Source organism: Sardina pilchardus, chromosome 4 (assembly GCF_963854185.1).
Source record: "Sardina pilchardus chromosome 4, fSarPil1.1, whole genome shotgun sequence".
Classification (NCBI taxonomy): Eukaryota; Metazoa; Chordata; class Actinopteri; order Clupeiformes; family Clupeidae; genus Sardina; species Sardina pilchardus.
The window spans coordinates 2,959,638-2,981,572 of NC_084997.1; the positions used below are offsets into that span (position 1 = coordinate 2,959,638).

At 40.5% G+C, this 21,935-nt stretch overlaps 1 protein-coding gene across 2 annotated transcripts in view; it reads right to left on the minus strand.

Moving 5' to 3' along the window:
* enox1 (ecto-NOX disulfide-thiol exchanger 1) overlaps nucleotides 1-21,935 on the minus strand; it is a 90,256-nt gene that overhangs the window by 14,917 nt on the left and 53,404 nt on the right. Inside the window, exons 3-9 of one of the 2 annotated variants that reach the window (XM_062533737.1) lie at nucleotides 19,954-20,091; nucleotides 15,053-15,220; nucleotides 11,058-11,264; nucleotides 10,676-10,909; nucleotides 9,857-10,069; nucleotides 8,262-8,368; nucleotides 5,192-5,309 (exon numbers count right to left, since the gene is read on the minus strand). In XM_062533737.1, coding sequence (XP_062389721.1) covers nucleotides 5,192-5,309; nucleotides 8,262-8,368; nucleotides 9,857-10,069; nucleotides 10,676-10,909; nucleotides 11,058-11,264; nucleotides 15,053-15,220; nucleotides 19,954-20,091 — 1,185 coding nt within the window. The remainder of the gene's footprint in view (nucleotides 1-5,191; nucleotides 5,310-8,261; nucleotides 8,369-9,856; nucleotides 10,070-10,675; nucleotides 10,910-11,057; nucleotides 11,265-15,052; nucleotides 15,221-19,953; nucleotides 20,092-21,935) is intronic. The other variant, XM_062533738.1, reaches the window with a different exon arrangement.

The window sequence follows — 21,935 nt, forward strand, 5'->3', positions numbered from 1 at the left end:
CATGGAAAACAAGTGGAATGTGGGTGCAGTCCACTATTCCAAATCACGGGCAGGAACGTAAAACGCTGTGGAGATGTCCCTCTGTTCATCGTCGTTTGCCATAGTTGGGGTGTCGATTAATACCCGGCAAGCAAATAAAAGTAAGAGATAATCAACGACGCGCCATGCGTTTCTAGGAAAATAATGCACGTTCAAAGTGGTAATAAGGACCCGACGCCGCAGGCGGAGGGGACTTTACACTTCGATAAGTGCAAGAAAACTGGGAAGCTAGCGAAGTGGAATTAGCAAAGTAGCATCATGGCATCCAAATCGGGAGTAGGCTATTGGAGAATATAAGGAATCAGACGAGGACTTTGAATCATATTTTGAACGTTTTGAACAGTGGACAATAGCAAATGAAGTGCCCGAAAGGTCAGTACATCTCTGTCTACAATTGGGGCAGAAACGTATCATTTATTGAAGAACTTAACAGCTCCGATAAAGCCTAGCACACAGTACGTACGTAGCCTACGTGCTGCTCTGTAAGGCGCTAACAGACCATTACAAACCAAAACCAATGGTGATCGCGGAGCGATTCCGTTTCCAACAGAAAAATCAGCAAGAGGGAGAAAGTGTAGCCGAATACATTGTGGCGCTAAAACAGCTTTCCAGATACTGTGAGTTTGACGGATATTTAGATGAATCTTTAAGGGACAGATTTGTCTGTGGTCTGAAAACCGAAGCCATTCAAAGAAGACTGCTGACAGAGCGTGACCTAACTTTTCAGGCTGCTTGTGACATTGCGAGCTCAATGGAAATGGCATCTAAAAATACAGTGGAAATTGCGGGGAAACCAAAAGACGTGTCAGATGTACATCAAATATCCAGACAGAGAACAAGAATTGAGCACCAAACTAGACGTTCAGTTCCAATGGTAGCCAGCTGAATAGATCGGTGGTGGACATGGGAAGGCAACCTTGCTATCGTTGTGGAGGCAGACATACAGCCACTGCCTGCAAGTTCAAAACAGAAAAATGTCATAATTGTTCAAAAATTGGACATATTGCTCGCATGTGAGTGGAAAAACTGTGACAACACAATATTGAGCAGGAGGAAAATAACTAAGATGAGGTTAATGAGGGTGAAAATGAACTGTTTGGTGTACAGTATACTCAGTCTATACAGCTACAGATGGAAAAGATGCCATTGGAATAAACTTTAACATAGAAGGTGCCTCAGTCCGAATGCAGTTGGACACTGGAGCCGTAGTGACCTTAGTGCCAGAAAAAAACATACAAAAAGACCTTGTCACACTTACCCTTAAAACCATGCAACTTGACGTTGATCACTTTCAATGGGGACACCATTCCAATAATGGGCCAAATGACTGTGGCAGTGACCTACTGTATGAGAACCAGAGACAGACATTACCACTGGTCATAGTGAAGGGTGACCGCCCTGCACTGCTGGGGAGGAACTGGCTGAAGAGGATTAAGATCAACTGGGCAAACATATTCACAGTGCAAAGCAGAGGGGACAGAGAGCCGGAGGTATTGGCGCTGATGCGACGCTACCAGTCAGTGTTTGACGAGGGGCCTAGTACAATCCGTGGATTCAAAGCGCACATCAGGATTAAGCCAGAGACACAGCCCATCTTCATGAAAGCCAGACCCCTGCCCTATGCTTTGAAAGGGACAGTTGAACAGGAACTGGACAGACTGGAGGCAATGGGAATAATTTCAAAAGTTGATCGTAGTGACTGGGCCTCCCCTTTAGTTGTTGTCCCAAAATCTGACAAGAGCATTCGAATTTGTGGTGATTATAAAGTCACCATCAACCAGAGTGTAGAGGAGGAAACCTATCCTCTACCCAACACAGAAGATCTCTTTGCAACATTGGCAGGGGGTAGATGGTTTTTGAAGCTGGATCTGTCACATGCGTACCAGCAACTGGAACTAAGCCCAAATTCAGAGAAGTAGACAGTCAATACTCACTGTGGACTGTATAGATACCATCGCCTATCATATGGGGTCTCCAGTGCATCTCCAGTGCACCCTCCAAGGGGTGATGGACCAAGTGTTGCAGGGTCTGGATGGAGTCACCTGCTTTTTGGATGATACATTGATAATGGCAAGCACAAGAGAAATACACTTAAAGAGACTTGAAGAGGTCTTGAGCAGGCTGGAGAAATATGGAGTGAGAGCCTGGGACATCTCATCGATGGACAGGGGCTACATCCCACTGAGGAAAAAGTGGCGGCCATAGTCAATGCACCTAGGCCGACCAATGTGACTGAGTTAAGATCGTACTTGGGCCTCTTGAACTACTATGGACGTTTCTTAGAAAACTTAGCCACACTACTCCAGCCACTGCATGCATTGCTGAAGAAAGATGCTCCATGGGAATGGACTCCAGGCTGTGAGACTGCGTTTAAACAGGGCAAGGAACAGCTACTGAAAAGTAAAGCACTTGAGCATTACGACACAAAGAAAAGGGTTAGGCTTGCTTGTGATGCATCACCTTACATGGGTGCTGTGATCTCCCATGTGATGGCAAATGGGGAAGAAAGGCCAATTGCGTTCGCATTCCGCACTCTGACAGAGGCAGAGAAGAAATATGCTCAAATCGAAAAGGAGGCGCTGGGGATTATCTTTGGGGTTAAGACATTTCACAAGTATCTACGGGAGGAAATTCACCTTGATTACAGACCATAAGCCATTGTTGGCCATTTTAGGGCATTCAGCCATTCCGACATTGGCGGCGCTGAGGATGCAGCGTTGGGCACTGATCCTAATGGCCTACACCTATGACATAGAATACCGCAGAACGGAGAATCATGGAAATGCTGACGCATTGTCTCGGCTGCCAGAAACAAAGATGGATGACACAGCTGCTGAACAGGGGATCTTTTATTTCTCTTATGTGGATGAACTCCCGGTACAAGCCTGTGAAATAGCAGAAGGCACAAAGAAAGATCCAATTCTCAGCAAAGTGCAGCATTATATTTTGGAGGGATGGCCGGATGAGCTCCGGGATTCTTCACTGAAACTCTTTTTCAATAAGAGGACAGAGCTGTCAGCTGATCATGGATGCATCCTATGGGGACTGAGAGTAGTCATTCCACCAATACACAGACAACGGCTGCTGAATGATTTGCATGAGGGACACCAGGGCATCTGCCGTATGAAGGCGTTAGCCAGAAGCTGTATGTGGTGGCCTCAAATTGATAATGATATTGAAAATAGAGTGCAGGACTGCCAAGCTTGTCAGGCGGTACGACACATGCCGGGAGTTGCACCATTGCACTGCTGGAAGTGGCCTTCCTGAGTGTGACAAAGAATCCACATTGATTTTGCTGAAAAGGATATACAACATTTCTTGGTGGTGGTGGACAGCCACTCCAAATGGCTTGAACCATTGAAGTCCTCCGTGGTCTGTTTGCTTCTCATGGCCTGCCAGAAGAATGTCAGTGATAATGGACCTCAATTCACCTCATCAGAGTTCCAACAGTTCTTGAGAAATAATGGTGTCAAGCAGACCTTGGTTCCGGCATACCATCCTGCCTCAAATGGGGCAGCTGAGCGGTCCGTTCAGACACTGAAGGCATCTTTGATGAGGCAGGTACTGAGTGAGGATCAAAAAGGCCCAAAATGTTCCCTACAGCATCGCCTAGCAAACTTCCTCCTTACCGCAGTACGACACATTCTGTCACGGGATGTACTCCAGCCGAGCTGTTTTTGAAACGTCAGCTGCAGACCCGTTTCAGTCTCCTCAGGCCGGACCGTGCCAAAATGGAAGCCCAGCAGGCAAAACAAAACGCACACCATGATCAGTCTTCCTCTACCTTGCAGACCTTGAATGCAGGTGACTTGGTCAGAATGAGAAACTTCCGTGAGGGGAAGGAGAAATGGAGTAGGGCTACAGTTGTGAAGCGTCAGGGCCCTGTGACCTATCTGATAAATGATGGTGTGAGAGAGCGCACTGTCCATATTGACCACCTGCTGTCCTCCAAGGAAACCATGGACTTTGCGCATGTTGACAGTGATCCCCCTCATGCCCAAACACCAGAGCACCAGACACCAGAGCACCAGACACAGGAGATGAACTTACCGGGGACTGCAGGAGGTACTGAAGCCATCAGTAGAGACAGGAGCATGACACCAAGACAACAGTTGCATGCACACACACACACGTCTGCAAGTGCAGTGATCACCACACCCACAGCATATCAAACACCACTTTCAACACCAGTCAGAGCACCTACAACCGAACCTGAACCAAGAAAATATCCACAGAGATACAGCTCCAAAGAGACTGGACTTATGATTTCTATGTTTTCTTTAAGTGAACGGCCTCAGAGGCCAGGGTTTAGTCATGAGTTCGTAGCCTTGAAAATTAAATAAAGAATGTGAGGTTGTTTAGTTTTACATTAGTTAAAAGGCAAACAAATTACTAACATAATGAGATGCTAGCCTGTATTCCTGTTTTACAGTAATGTGTTTACAGCATTTTTATAGTAGATGATTTAGTTACTAAAAAGGGAGGAGTGTTGTATCCTTGTTTAGTTACGTATATAGGGTTTGGGGTTGTGTTGGAGCGCCCTCTAATGGTGAATAATATATGTGAGATATGCTACACCCTGTACAGTACGTTAGTTCAATGAGTGTGTTGCTGGAGTAAACAGTGAACTGAATGCCGTCTCCGTTTCTTCTTGAAGTATACAGAAATATAACACCAATCTCTTAGTATGGTGAAGAGTATAGTGTTGACGTGGGGTTATTTTAATTCCAAAGGCCAAGGGGACTTTATCAGGGTGCATAGTGTCCTGTATCCATGACATAACTGGTCTTTAAAAATAAAAATCTGCCTGCCTCCATGGGAATTTAACATAGGAGTTCCAATAGGCCTACTTATGACCCCTGCCCTGTATTTTAAGGAAAACATTTATTTATTTACAATACATTATTCATTCATAAAGAAAATTGATGTCCTAAAAGATTGAATATTTCCTCAATTTTTTTCATTTAAGGCATTGAGATCAATATCCAAAAGATGATTTTAATATGGTCAACTCTAGTACTGTATGTGTACCAATACCTTTGGAGGGCACTGTATGTCGACTATATTACAAGGGCCATTGTCCCCAGAGCAATTTGGGGTATATTCTACTCTCAGAATGAAGTCGCAATCAATTCATTGTGCAGCATTTTACCCAGGTCATCAGTGCGAAATCTCTTGGAGGGGTTTTCTTCAGAGTCATCATCAGACATCTCCATCTCTTCCTCTCGGCGTATTCCCATAATTTCTTCACTGTGCGCATTCCTCAACTCCTACAATGACCGGAAAAGGTGGTAATGTATGGTATACATGTACGACTTATTATAAATTACCTTCATAAATAGCGTTTACAATAGCAGTAATGATAAAAGATACGTGTGGAATTTTCCATTAAATTACTTGTGTCTATGTATGTATACAAAACAAATAATAATGTCAGTATAATCACAACTGTCCAGCGATCAAATTTAGCTTAATCAGTGATTGTATAGACATCTGTTATGGTATAAAAAATACAGTGTGGTCACATCTAAAATCATGTGATTGTCAGAAATTGTAAAACATCTTTGTAGGCTGCAGAGAATTTCCTTTAGAGAGGGAAAAAAACATGCAGTTAGGAATTAAGCTGTCAAATTCACACACAAGTAATGTTCACAACAAACGAGTGGTCTGTCTGTAAATGCACAAGGTCTGTAAATACATTTCTACAGCTTTTAAACCAGTGAATCACACATTATAGGAATCACACATTTGTGAATCATGTGGCATTTATTTGTGAATCACAATAACATTGGGTTCCACGTTGACATGACACTTTCATGAACGTGTCCAATAATAAATGAACATTATAAACATTATAAGTCTCATCCACTGATTTATAAAGAACGCCAAAAGGCTCTAGATCAGTGGTCTCAATTGACCTCAATGGGATTTCCCAACGTTCTACAGTAAGATAAATTCATGTAATTACAGCTGCAAACATATAATTACTGCTGTCAATGGCAACAGGTTTTGTGATTCTGATTTCTGTCTTTCATATCACTCTGTTAGTACTTCAGTCACTTCTTGCGATGGAACTTCTTTCAAAAGTGAAAGCAGATGGTTGATCAGCTGTGTTCAAAAGATTATTTTAAGTCCTTCAGGGCAAAGGAAGACCCCTCTGCTGGCGCGTCAGGGTCTGGTTTGTCCCTTACGTCATAAACGTTTATGATATAGGCTAACGCTTCTTTCATTAAGGCGGGGATCACACTAGCCAGCGGCAAGCGGCAGGTTTCCTATTGTTCTCTATGGTTCGGCAGCGGAACTGGCGTAACGCAAGCGTTGAGCAAACTGTGAGTTGAACTTGGTTCAACTTTGAAGCGCAACGCACGGCTCGTCACAATCAGTTTTGGAATGTTTAGGTATTTTAACCAATCAGATTCGTCTAAGGACGTAGCAACAAAGATTGAACTTAGGAACGAGATAGAATGTTTAGATGTATTATTATGGTCTGAGCGTTGCGTTACGCTTGCCGCTGGCTAATGTGATCCCCGCCTGAGTGTCATTCGGATTTTGTCATATTAGGATTAGGTTTACAGTTAGGCGGGGATCACATTACAGGGGAGCTACACCAGACGCGTAACTGAAGCATTCCGTTCGCGACGCGTAAAATCCATTTTAGAAGATGGGTCTGTTTTTTTCGAATGTACGCGCCACTGTTGCGTCTGGTGTAGCTACTTCCATTGACTACAGTGATAATTAACTGCTGCGACCGGCTGCGACATACGCGTCGAACGGAACGCTTCAGTTACGCGTCTGGTGTAGCTCCCCTGTTGGCCAGCGGCAAGTGTAATGCAACGCTCAGATCATAATAATTCAAAACATTCTATCTCGTTTCTAAGTTACGCTGCGGTCAACGTTGTTAGAGTTGTCTTTGTTGTTACGTTCTTAGATGAAGTCTTAGTCAAAATACCTGAACATTCTAAAACTGACATTGATGAGCCGAGCGTTGCGCTTCAAAGTTGAACCAAGTTCAACGCCCAGTTTGCTCAAAGCTAGCGTTATGCCAGCGTTGACACTGCCTCTGCCGAACCATAGAGGACAATAGGAAACCTATCTCTTGCCACTGACTAGTGTGATCCCTGCCTTAGAGTTACGGTTCATAAGTCATGACAGTGTCATGTGTTCATGACAGTGCCATGTCAGTCTTATGTGGACATCATTAAGGAAAGTGTTGCCGAACAACACGCTGTAGGCTATACAATATATTTTAAAGATGTCTTCCAGCATTCAAATTGGTGTTGTACATTTAAACATAACATCATTTCTTACCAATCCTCTGAGAGTCACAAAAGGATAAATTCAACTAATCCTGAATTGAACTGAAAAAATGCTCTGCTGTGTGTCTATACGATCCACCATTTTGATTGGGGCTTCTGAATGATCCCATCCCACCCCCAATCATGGCTGGAATGTTTCCATCTGGGCAACTACAGAGAAAGTCTGGGCATATCACTGACGGACAGTAAAAAAAACTAAGCTAAGATAACACACATGCTGCATAAAACGTAATCGTATTATTATTAGTTCAAAATGTGTACATTTATTAATTCTTAGTTCAGAGAAATGAACTGATTTCCTCTCATTCAGGTTTAGAGAAAATAACTGTTATTTCATCATAAATACAACACACTTAAATACAATGCAGTGGCATCTGCAATGATTTTGACTTGCTAAAAATTTTAAATTGTCAAACTTCAAAGCTTACCTCTGGTTGGAATGGACTCTGAAATGGAATAGTGCCTTTCATGGACTTGACTCTCCAAAATGAAAGAGCACTACATACAGCAGCAGAGAGCTCACTGGCTTTTGGTCCTCACAGACAAACATCCTTTTTTAAATTTAATCCGTTGTATAGAATAGAATGAATTTGTTTGTACGTCACATACATTACATGTGTAAGAAAGGCTTTTTGCAAGCCAATGCAATCCCACCAGACCCTGGAACAAATTTGTTTCAGGGATATTAATGATTCATATTACTATTAAGCAGGTTAAAGTCATTTCATCTAACATTGTTGCCAGAAGGTGTGGAGTACTTGGTATATACTCATCATAAATCTTTTTTGGTTGTTCACTTGTGAGGGCCACAATGAGACTAGGCACACAAACACGTTCATATCAACATCTATTGCCTCAAGTCTGTACTGATGTCAGCAGTAGAAGAAGGGAATAAAAAGTACCAACCTCACATTGCTTTCCCCAAATGTCTATGTTCTTGCGCTGTGCTTTTGAGAAATGGTCCCATGCCTTTTGCCGCGAGGCAGCGGTGAAAACAGCCGCAATCTGCTCAACTTTGGTGGATAAGGCAGACAAGACAAGCTGTTTATGTAGAGTTCTGCACTACTATTAGCTGGAGGGAGAGACACCAGGACCCCAACTCAAAGTTTTACAGCTGGGGATCCTGGGGCAACTCTGCTCCAATGTACTTACAGTGCATTGCCTGATGATATACTCTCTTCAGGACTGAGGATTGCACAGGGTGTAGAAAGGTTACGCAATTGTCTGCAGTTGCAGAATGTTTTCATTGTATTTACACAATTTGCTCTTTAATCTTGACTGATTCAATCTTTATTCATTTGCTGTATTTATTTGATATAGGCTATAAATGATAATTAAAATAATATGAAGCACAATATAAATTGAATTTTACAATTTGGTATTCGTAACATGCCTGTCATTATAATAACCTTTCCACCATGTTAGTTCACAAGTATTGTTCCTTTGTGACAGCTCAATAGTGCAACTTCTAACATTCTGGAAATTACCTAAATGTGGTCTAAGTATCGAATATCAACCAAATGTGTTTGTCTATGACCTGCCCAATCTTTCCTTTCTTATGTTGCTGTGGTCAGCTCAAAAAAAACATATATATATATATATATGTAATATATATATTTGAATAGCTTGAAAAAATCTGCAAGTGGAATCTTGTCTTTCATGCATTTTACCAGTCAATACTTACACAATGTCCCTCTCTACAACAGCCTAGCATTGCAGGAATAGAACAGCACTAGGCTCATTTAGCATGGAAACCCTTAACTGAGAAGAGGTTTGAGTTTCACCATGTGGTTAAAGGGTTGGTTTGGGTGAGAATGTAAAAAAGCTTAGTGTTTTGACATTCAGAAGTGCTAAGATAAAATAGACACGTTTTTAATAAATGCATATTATTTGGACAACACTTACGCTTATGTCTCCACCTTAACAATGAAACACCAATGGACTGTCTCTAGACCAACATATTCTAAGTAATACCTGGCTATCAAAATGTATTAAAACATAAAATAATAAAGTGGCTGAAACTGAAAAACATTTCTCTTACAGCTGACCAGAACAAACACATAGTGTAGTAGGAGAAAAGGGCTTGCAGAAGTATGATCATCACTTGGTGGCCTACCTGCAAACTGATTTGAGCAGTTCCACTCCTGCATGTGGTCATACTGATTCCAGTTGCACTGTACTTACCCTGAAGCTTTGTCTGACCGCTTGGGATGTCCTACTGAGCTAGTCTCATTGCATTCACTGCAACAAGTTTTATGTATTTTATGGAATGGAGTACATGAGAATGCTCTAGAATAACAGTGTAGATATTGTGATTGAGATGTTAGAAATAATGGATTTCTGAGTCTCTCAGATGGATATGACTGAAAAGCTGAACAGCAGGTCTGTTTCTAAATACAGATATTGAAGTCACTCTTCTCAGTCATTGTCATGGCAACGGAAGTACAAAATCTCATGGCAGCTACTGAGGTTATAGCAATGTGGTGGAGTCTGGCTCTTACATTGTGTGAGGATGGCCAGCAGGGCGTTCTTGAAAAGCTCCTTGGCCTGTTCCAATTCTTCCTCATGTTGGGCCTTCTCATTCATTAGGCGCCGCACATGGCTGTTAGCAGACTGGATCATGGAGTAAAACTGGTTGGCAGTACGGCGGTTCACCTCACCACGGTCGATCCATGTAAAAAGCACAGCTGTGGCATCACTGAACTTGTTGTCATCTTGAAAAATAAAACAACTTAAATTATATCATATAACATTTTGCAATATGATTCATTTCATACAAAACAGCTATCACAAAACTGAAGCATGAATTATTACCATATTATTGTATTAAGTGCACTTGGTAACACTACATTACAGATCGGTAATAAGTGGGTAATGTTATGGTAGTATGTATGCAATTTAAAGGTAATAATATTTTCAAACCACATATTACAAATAATTAATGTGTAATTTCTAGACAATAGACCATACAACAACAATGCAAATAACTTGGTTTTAAGGGTCAAATAGAATGGTAATAACTGCTATAAATATGTACTTAATGAAGCAATAAATATTTAGGATTTGCTAATTGTGACATTATCTGTTGTTATGATGAAATAAATGAGGTAATTTCACCTGAATAACTATATGGTATCAGGGCTGTAAAATACTGTTTTGTCTTTTCGAAAGGTTTTCTGTATGTAGGGGAGTTGTTGAAATCCTTTCGAAAAGACAAAACAGTAATGTATCCAATGAATCAGCATTTTTTGTATGAGTGTTATGATTTGCCTTATTCCTATTAATAAAACCGAGATTGATAGTCCTGTATGGTGATTTACCTTTCAATCTTTCTGACAATATGGTTGCCTCGTGCTCTGAATAGTGCATGATGGGAGGGGGAGAGGGAGGTCTCAGGCGATCCTCCTGGATTTTGCGCCGATGTCTCTCTTCACGGGCAAGCAACCTTTGCTTACATTCCCACTCATATAAGTCATCACGTGCTTGGGCAAAGTCAACATGTATGCGTCCAGAATCCTTCTTGTCTGTGCTTGAACCAATACGCATTCTATATCCTAAAAGACAAAACAACAACCAATCATACAGTTTTAAATAACCACAGTTACAGTACATCAGTGGCAGCAATAGACATAAATGCTATGATGCTGAAGCTTCATGCTATGTGACAGAGATGTTCCAAGAGTTATCAAAAATGTCTCTCACCAGACAGATAAATTGCTTTGTCCACCATGAACTCCTCACTGAAGCGAATGTGACAGAAGTTTTTTTTGCTCTTTCTGATCGCCACTATTTCCCCACATTGGTCAAAAACCTCCCGGATAACTTCTTCACTGGCATTCTCTGGTAGCCCACCGACAAACACCGTTTTGCAGCCAGGAGGTCTTTCTCGTGTGGATGGTGGAGGCAAGTCTGGAGATGCACACAACATGGGAGATTTGGACCTCTGGTCATTTGGTCTAAAGTCTTACTAACTTTATATTAAGATCAAAAAATCTATTTAGGGCCCGAGCGCCGAGGTGCAAGAACCTATTGCTTTTGCTCAGATTATTATAGTTTCTTCCGTTTTACGTGTCCAACGGCCTTTTGGCCTTTTTGCTTAGATTGTTATAGTTTTTTTCCGTCTTACATGTCCAACTTGGCATGCTCTAAAACTCTTGAAATTTGGCAGCTACGTGTGGAATTGGTAATGCTACTCAGCGACAGAGCTCTTGGCCTAGGGTGTGGCTTAGGGACTCTATAGCGCCACCTAGCATGTTGTTTGTTGAGGTTGACACACAGATGTGGGCACAAATACATCAAAAACTATTTTGTTACAAATTACAAATACTGGCTTATAAAATGTAACAAAATAAAATACAAAATACTGATGTGAAAAATACAAGTATTTAGTAATTAGAAAATACAAAAATACCCCCACAATAATCATGGTATACCAACTTTTAAGATAAACTACAAGAAATACTAGTTTCTGATTGGCTGGCAGAGGGCTATAAAGTCTTTACTTTGGGGCTACTATGAAGTAGATCTACATGTAGTAAAAAAAAAATGAAACAATTTTCGGTTAAACGTTGTTTTCAAAGACGACGTTACAAAAATATTTTTTTTTTTGTGTGATCAGCAACTCACATGTGTGGTCTCTTAAAATCTTGTGATATTTGGTAGGATATGTATGACGATTGTGGTGTAATTTAAGTTTGAACAGAAGTGGTCATTTGTTTCAAATGTCCCGAGTGGTAGGGACAGTTTAAACGCTGGGGTAGGACAAATGAAACATTATCAAATCTAAAGAAACTGTAAACATTATTCACGTTTTCATGTAATATACCTGTCAAGGGACATGTCTTGTAAGTGCTGTTAAATTTTTAGGAGAATTCTCGCAATATTTAAGTAATTATCAAATAATATTTGCTGCATTCAAATGCACATTTGGACTAATGAGGTCGGTGTGAGTCATAGCTATATCTGTATAGCTATATCATTAAAATACTGATTTAACTTCATTATTTCACAGATTTAAGTCATGTTGAGTGACGAGCACTTGATCAGCCTAACATATTTGTTTAAAAATACAAGGTCAACCGGAAGACGACGTCATGTTACATTTGTCCCGACAGTGACTTCTCACAGCAAAACTCGTTTTTCTCCTAAACTAACTAACTTTGACATTGCATACAGTAGGATAAGTTACACTACCAATTAATCTATTGTTTGAACATGATAGCATTACATGACGCCATAAATGCAACTTGATATTTGAAAAAATCGGCGTAATAGAACATTTACTTGCCGCACGTCAAAATGCTTTGTCGGGTCTAACTCAAGATCAGCGTGACATATCAACATGATTTTTCCCTGGTCTGGCAAGGCTTGCGTGCTGTGCTTGGTGACAAATTTTGACGTTTCAATTTTGAACGGCTTAGGAGAAAATCGCAATGTTTCATTTGTCCTCCGTTTCATTCGTCCAGGCGCTCCCCTAGTACGACAAATTGAACAGGTTAGCCTTTAAATTGAACAGCATTTCCCTTTTTGTGCTATAAATGCATGCCTTTTGCCTTCATACATGACTGGCAACATGGGGGACAAACAAAGTAACATCCTGTAAGGTGTCTTGATATACAGAATCAATTAACTGGGTGGTGAAAACGCCTCTGTTACGAATCAGGGACATTTTTGCCTCAGTCTCCTCCATGATTTCTGCAGATCAGGACTTGATTGATGTTGTCCCTTACAGTACATAAATCTGTATGTCAAAGGTTATGGTCATGGGGTTCATGTCCTAACGTTCTCCCTCAGTGTCTTATCTGTATCTTTTTCTAATTTTAGTCTTGTAGCACTTGACACACCTGACAAGCTCCTGAAGTTAGTTACTTTTTTTTTCAACTTTTAGACATGACCTTAGGGGATGATAAAACAGAAAGGTCACATCTAATGCTTTTAAGTTGTCTACATGGTGACATAAATCAAGGCCGGTTCTAGCTTGGGGGGGGGGGGGGGGGGGGGGGGGTTAGATATAATTTGACAAGCAGTTGTTGCAGTGTCTAGCACGGACTCTCTTGTCATTTATTACCTCCGCCAAGGAGGTTATGTTTTCATCGGGGACCGGCGTTTGTTTGTCTGTCTGTCTGTCTGTCTGCTTGTTAGCAAGATAACTCAAAAAGTGATGGATGAATTCCGATGAAATAGGCATACGGACATTCACACACACACACACACACACACACACACACACACGCATGCACACACACACACAATACAGGCACATTGTTTGTACAGAGACATTAGAGGTGTGCATTTTGATAGAATAGAGACTGTTAGCGATGGAATGGGTGCTAAATTTCATTCACTCACAGCAACTTTTGGAACTTTCTACACCCAAACTCTTGTTTCCACCCAATGTGACAAAAATTTAATCTGTCGTCACATGGTGCCGCTATATGCCAAATATGCATTGTAGGCATGAGAATTATCATCATTGCCATAATAACAATTATAAGGTTTGTGCCATGTCAAACAATGCAGGATAAATGTATCAAACATTTCCTGTTCATGTGAAGTTTATACATCATATCACTATTTCGAGTATTCTATTGAGCATCTAGTTTTTCACAAGCTTGATTGCACATTTAAAACCTTTAGTATACTATACTATTATCTGTTCAAGTTACATGCTCTCTTTATTGACATACACTATATTGCCAAAAGTATTTGCTCACCTGCCTTGACTCGCATATGAACTTCAGTCACATCTCATTCTTAATCCATAGGGTGTAATATGATTGTTGGTCCACCCTTTGCAGCTATAACACCTTCAACTCTTCTGAGAAGACTCTCCACAAGGTTTAGGGTTTATGGGGATTTTTGACCATTCTTTCATAAGTGCATTTGTGAGGTCACACGCTGATGTTGGACAAGGCAACTGGCTCTTAGTCTCCACTCTAATTCAGGACTCTGTGCAGGCCATTCTTCAAGTTCATCCACAACAAACTCTGTCATCCATGTCTTTATGGACCTTGCTTTGTGCACTGGTGCACAGTCATGTTTCTAACAGGAAGGGGCCAAGTCCGAGCTGGGCTTGGTCTCTTAGTTCCAGTGAAAGAAACTCTGACTGTTGCAGCATTAGCCAAGAGATTTTGGACAAATACATGCTCCCAACTTTGTGGAAACAGTTTGGGGATGGCCCCTTCCTGTTCCAACATTACTGTGCACCAGTGCACAAAGCAAGGTCCCTAAAGGCATGGATGACAGAGTTTGGTGTGGATGAACTTGACTGACCTGCAGAGTCCTGACCTCAACCCAATACAACACCTTTGGGATGAAATAGAGTGGACACTTTGACTGGAGCCAGTCCAACATCAGTGTGTGACTTCACAAATACAAAAAATCCCATAAACACACTCCTAAACCTTGTGAAAAGCCTTCCCAGAAGAGCTGAAGCTGTCATAGCTGCAAAGGCAAGGGTGGACCGATGTCATATTGAACCCTATGGACTAAGAATGGGATGTGACTGAAGGTCATATGTGAGTCAAGGCAGATGAGCAAATACTTTTGCCAATATAGTATAACTCTATATCATACACATATAGAGCTAGGCAGGCCTGAAGTAAGATATGCCTGCCTTTGTTGGAAAGTGTACATTATATGTTGTGTTTATTATGAGTTGTGTTCACATAAACATGTGTAATCATTGTGTGTCTTACTGGGGTTCTGTGGGAAGAGAGTACAGCTCTTGCAGTGAATGATCTCTTTAATGATCGGAAGTTCGAGAGGGGCAGGTGGAGGAGGAGCCAGGCTTATCCCCGCCATCATAGGGTTTAAAGGGGTGATGATGCCTAGGTTGGGATCAAAACCCTGGATACAGATGGAGTCTAAGAATCACAGAAGGCAGATTAAAGCGTTTGATGTGAATTCATCAACCCTAAGGAGCAACATGACAGAGATGTATAGAATAGAAGGATGAGGGTGGGGGAAGGAAAGAAAGGATGAAAGACAGCAAAAGAGATATGGTGGAATGGTCATTGCAACTTCACAACACAGTAAAAAGAAAGACAAGAACCATCTTGTATCACAATTTCCTTGAGCTAATCCTCACAGGATTTTAAACAGCAAAGCCCAATATACTAGCCTAGAATTCTAGACGCCCCTAGAGCGGCAGCAAATCTAATGCCAGGGTAGTCTAGCAACTCCCCGTTGACTTGGGAGCTGGCCAGTCTCAACGACTCCCGGACCAATCACATTGTGTATAGAGTCAGTAGGCGGGCTTAACATAATGACGACTGACCTGCGACCAGAGGTTGCGACTGTTAAGCATCCTGCTAGTTGAAAATAAGAAGATGATTTGTTTAGCGCTATCCTATTGCGTGGAGAGGGAATTTGAAAGACAACCGTTTATCCCACCCCTCCGATTGAGCCCTGCTATGGTGAGTTCCCACCCAGACCCTACATCTTGATGTGGGTGTCTGGCTCATCAGGCTACCGATATATACAGCTCTGGAAAACGAATTAAGAGACCACAGCACATTTTCTGATCTCATCCTACGGTTGCTGAGTGATATTTGAACATTCATATTCAAAATTAAGAGACCACTGCAAATTTGAACAAGATCGTCAACGTCAACTCATTTCAATGTCACTCAGCAAGTGTAGGATGACATAAAAATGGGTAAAACTTTACTGTACTTCACAGGTTCGTTCATAACACATTCATAACAGCTGTCATGAACTGCACATGAAGCATTCATGACTGTTTCATGAAACATGACTCAACATTCATACCAACCCTTTCATGAATGTGGAAGACAAAACATCAAAAACTTGTCAAAATAAAAGTCCAACAATTGCAAAGCAGCATTGCTGTCTTTTTTGTTTTAGCCAACCTGATCATGTCACATCTTAGTCAACGGGGAAGTCCAGTGTCCAGGAGAATTTAGTTTTTTGTTTGTCTGTTTGTTTATTCTATAGTAACCTCTGAAGAATGCATAATTGTCTACACCAATGACTGTATATTTAAGCAATAAGCCCTGAGAGGCTGTGACAGCTAAGGGGCGTTGTTAGGCACGAAATTTACAACGGCATCGAACGCGATTCAGCCAATCACAATCAAGGACCGGAACTATCCGTTTTAGAAATAGGTAGGCTACAGTATATAAAACAGGAATGTCCAACCATTCAAAGGTCCACAGATGGTCCACAGTAGTTCACTTCCCAGTATGATGAATAGCTACTTCACAACTTGTATAAAGTGACTTGAAGTAGACTTCATAAAATATTCATGAGATGTTTACAAACGCTGGAGAGGATTCATAATACCCTGTATATGGATTACTAGATTGTTGGACTTTTATTTTGAAAAAAAAATGTCGTTTTGTCTTCCACATTCATGAAAGTGTTTGGTATGAATGTTGAGTCATGTTTCATGAATCAGTCATGAATGCTTCATGTGCAGTTCATGACAGCTGTTATGAATGTGTTATGAATGAAGCCGTCAAGTAAAGTGTTACCGAAAAAAGGTGCAGTGGTCTCTTAATTTTTCCAGAGCTGTATGTGAAAAACAATTTCATAAAACTACTCAGCTATTCTAATAGATAGGTGGTCCATTTTTGCTTTTGCCTTTTCAAAAAAAACAAAAACAACAATTAACAGAAATAAACAATGAGCAGTAGGATACTTTTTCTGTGTTAATAAAGAAAATCAGTAGCCACAGCTGGATTACACCATTGTCCTAAAATATGGAAGAACATCAGCTTACTGCCATTATCATTATTGACTTCAACTATCTTATAAGATCATTTGCCACAATCAAAACACTGCTATAAGTGCCTAGTCATCCCTGGTCTAAAAATGTTTAGCAAAAAACACATTATTGACACTATTTGCTCAGCTCCTTTTCCACAGTCACATTATAAATGTGGAAATAACATGAAGTTACTATAAGAATAATAACAATAACTTGAGAAAAACTGTTGAATGTGCGTGTGTGCTTTTGACTCAACTGTCTTTGATGTGGTGTAAGGCTTTATTTGAACAAGCTCACACAAATCTATGAGTTCATGTATCATGGGATTTTGAGCTTACATAAATTCTGAACACAAAACCTGCCTATGTGTTCATTTGTTGAACTCACAATACCATGTTGACAATAGAAGCTCCAGTGGCTTGAAAATCCTCTATATTTAGAATGTAGTGTGTTTGCTGTGGAGCATTACAAATCCTTGAGGATAATACAGTGTTAAAAATGACTCACAAACAAAATACAAATTAATTATTTGAAATGCACCATCTTGCAACTATTTGGTTAAAACATAGGCTACATCTGGTAAATAGAAATTGTGCTAGTTTAGTCACAATGATATATTCTAAGCATAGGCGGTACTGCCCTGCCAGTCATATTAGAAAGCTACCGCATTGGGCTCCAGAACGTATGTGAGGCGCCGCCACCCTAGTGAGGGCAACAATCACTGGAGGCCAATGGAGAAACAGGTGTTTCTGATTGGAAATCAAACAGGTGTGTCTGAATGCCGGCAAGTGTTGCCCATAGACAGTAAGGTGTTTGCCCCCAGAAATATGGCGGCCGCGTTCACGTATACCACATAATATAATAGAAATCAACAGACAATACGGGAACTTTATATCCTATTATACGATTATAGTACTAGCTTTATACTATATACTACTAATGTTCCTTCAGTTTACGTGGTATTTATCAAACCTGCCTTCCATAAAGTCTCAGTTGAGGTTGCTTTTGATATAGTAGGCCTACCCATGACCCAAAACTGGTGCTCTGAATAGGCACATTTTACACTTCTCCTCCCATCTCAAAGCTTAAAACTCCCACTTGCATATATGACATAGAAACGCGCAAATTGCCATTCTCAGCTCCTGCAACAACAGGAAGTCTGCGGTTTTACGTGTTTGTACAAGGCACGACAAGTTTTTATGTGCACATTGCAAGGAAAATGCTCCTCAAGTGGGTGCAAAAGCGAAGTCTTGGCACTGTTTGACCCTATCCTGTAGGTAGGCTATGTAGTAAATGTTCAGTATCCACACCTTGATTGATAAGCTAGGCTTACTGTTATTATAAAGGCAAAGATCATAGGGCGTATTGCCCAGACAGACACTCAGATGTGCTAACTGTTGGTTATGTTTTGTTATTTTTTCAAGGGGCTATGTAAAAATCATGTGTTACATGTAGCTCACCTGCAACTGCAACATGCCATCAGAAAACTTTACCCTTTACCATGGAAATGGTAACTATCTAAATAATAAATAAACTAATAAAAGAAAATATGCAAATTCTAAACCAATTATGATCAGACCAAATTACACAACGATTAGAAAGCACCTGATGTGAGCTGGACATTGGTCAGTGATTTAATTTTAGGTCTATCTCTTGTGCATCAACAAAACTATTTAACTAATTTTATACAATGCCTGTTATAATTGCTGATGACAGTCACTCAGAGGTTATTTACTGGGGGATACGATGTAAAGACCGCCACAGTTGTTTGTGGTGTCCCTAACACATTTAAAATAATCAATACAATAATTAAATACAGTTTTTCCTATTGCTGCTGACACACACACATGCAGAATTTGGCTCATTATGTCAAAACTCTACACAAGCCAAATAAGACAGCACTTTTAGAGATAGTAAGTAACTTGGTAGGTCCACTTTTTGGAATGAGATTCACTGACTGCTCATTAGTGGCTGAAAGCATCCCTAAAGGTCTGATCCTAGAATCGCCTCTGATTCTATTCTAAGTCATCTAAAACCTAGTAATGTATTTCCTGAAACAAAATATTTTTCCAGTATTTTGACAGCAAGCAAAAGTCAAGCCAAAAAACTACAATCATAGTCACAATGGCCAGTGAAATCTCAATTTGTTATTTAACAGCTGTAACTGCACTCTAAGATGTTTTTTGAGCTGATGATTGATTGAAATTACTCATAAGTGGTAAACCACAATTACCAGGATCAATATTGACAAAAATCGTGTTTCCCGAGAGGAGTAAGATTTTGTATTATTTTGTATTGGAGGTATAGCTCTCCGCGCCTTCTACAGGTTGAAACATGCCATGGCATTTTGATCCAAAATGCTATTGGAATGCTGATGTAGTCCTGCACTTCTCTGGCGAATCTACGTCACCGGGTCGTCAAAAATTAGGAATGAAACGCCCCAACACCTGCTGCCATTACCTGTGATAAGCTAATGTCTGCAGCACTCATTCCCAGATTGACACCATGGTTCGCGTGTGCTCCTCCCTTCCAAATTGAAAGCCTTTTTCAGAAACGTGAAGTGGGTGGAGTTATCGGGTGCAGTTACACTTTAAAGAGCAACTTGCAGGTTGAAAACTCCAATAACGCAGTGTGAAACAATGAAGGAACTAGATTCTCAGAAAGGAAAAAAAATGCTACGCCAGAAAACAGCACAACGAATTCTGCGTCTATAAACCACTAACCGGAAGTGAGGTTACCCAAGGTAAACAGCTCAAGTTTAATGAATGGTGCAATAATTAATTCTGGAGTGTACACACACACACACACACACACACACTGAGTTGTTCTATCATCACTGATTCAGCTACTTGACATTAGGCTTACCTGATACTAGCTGCTGTCCAGTTAGGCTCATGGGTACAATGCCCAGGTTGCTCATGGCAGTGGCCCAGGCTCCTGGGTCTGCAACAGGTACACTGAGGTGCCTCTGCTCTGCCCTTACATTTCCAATCCCATCTGCAGCTGTGGGTGGAGGGTGGAGATAACAATAACATCACACAGAAGTGTTACATACAGCAAAGCCATCTTGGAGGACAGAGACCTGTACTAGGCTATCAAATGGAGTGATAATCAGATGATAATCAAAACTGATAGGAATGTCAAGTAGTAAAATCCATTTTCATCTTGTAGATTAACAAGGTGGCTGACAGCAACAACAGCAGTAACAACACAACATTCTGTAGACTGACACTACAGCCTCGAATAGAGAAGTAGAGAGACTGGCATAACAATGCCAACCTCCATTACAAACTAATCAAGAGAGAATAAACTATGCTCGACAATAGTGCAGACGTCTGTGCAAAGTAGGCTATGGATGACTTCTGTGAAGTTGAAAATAAATGGACAGATGCAAACAAAGTAGGCTATGGGATTATGACTTCACGTCAAGTTAAAACTGAAGATGCACAGTCGGTAAGCTCTAATATCCAAAGTGGGTGATTATAGTGGGTTTTCACTATTTGTAACAATGCAGCGTCATGGATAAGGTAATGTCAGGAAATATACTATAATGGGGAAAAACATGAAAAACATGAAATTACATGAATAATGCAATTTGTAACATTCTGTTTAATCTACATGCATTTAGAACTAGGCGTAGCCTACTGACAACATCAAAAAATATGCTGTTTCACTTTGTGCTCGGCCCTCGGGAGCGTGTAGTTGAAAACAACGATTCTAGAGCAGAGCTCTTTTCTAGAATCTTTGGTTGAAAAGGTGCTTAAGCCAGTGGCAGAATGCGTGCAAGAGTTGTATACATACTGTGAGAAACGGACAGATTTTGGGGCTGCTCCTGTAACGGATTAGCCTGACCAGCCAAACCCACATCAAGATGTACTGTAGGGTCTGGGAACTCACCGTAGGCAGGGCTCAATCGGAGGGGTGGGATAAACAGTTGTCTTTCAAATTCCCTCTTCACACAATAGGTTAACGCTAAACGAATCATCTTCTTGTTTTCAAATAGCAGGATGTGTAACCGCTGCAACTTCTGGTCGCATGTCAGTCATCATTATGTTAACCCTTAAATGCATAACATGGGTCACAAGTGACCCGGACGAGTTTAATTTTTCTGTAACTCGGCTATAACTTATTTTCATGACCCAGCACTCCATGAATTCCTCAATTAACTTGTTTTTGTTCATTACAAGACTAAATATTATTTTTTTCTCTTAAACTTTTTAAATAAAAACACTTTTTCTGTCACTACCCCTCTAATGCATAACATGGGTCACAAGTGACCCGCATTCATTTTCTATGGAGTTTTGTTGAAGAGTTAGGGTTTCTTAGCTATTTTTAAGAAAATAATTTAATTTGTCATCTAATATTCCAGGTTTCCATCACTTACTTAGTTTCTTCCAAATATCAATTATTATTTTCATTAATTGATGGATACTCCTTGAATTCTATCTCTTTTTATATGCCTAAATTACATTTGAACACATGGGTCACAAATGACCCGCATTCATTTCCTATGTAAAATTAGCCTATAATCAGAATTTCTTTGCAGTAGGCCTACTCTTTGAAATCAGTGTAATTAGTCATTTAATATTCAAATGTACCATCACAAATTCAGATTTTAATAAACAGCAATAATTATGTTCAATCCTCTGACTACTCTATGAATGTGACTAAGTTTAGTGAAACAATATGGTTAACAAGCTGGTCAACCAGCAAACCACCTTTAGCTGGTCAGGCTGTTTTTTTCAGCAGGGAATACAATGATTGAACACATGGGTCAGAGGGTGGGTGTGTGCAAATGGGTGTGTGAAAAGTGTGATTGTGTAAGATAATGAATATTATGAGAACAA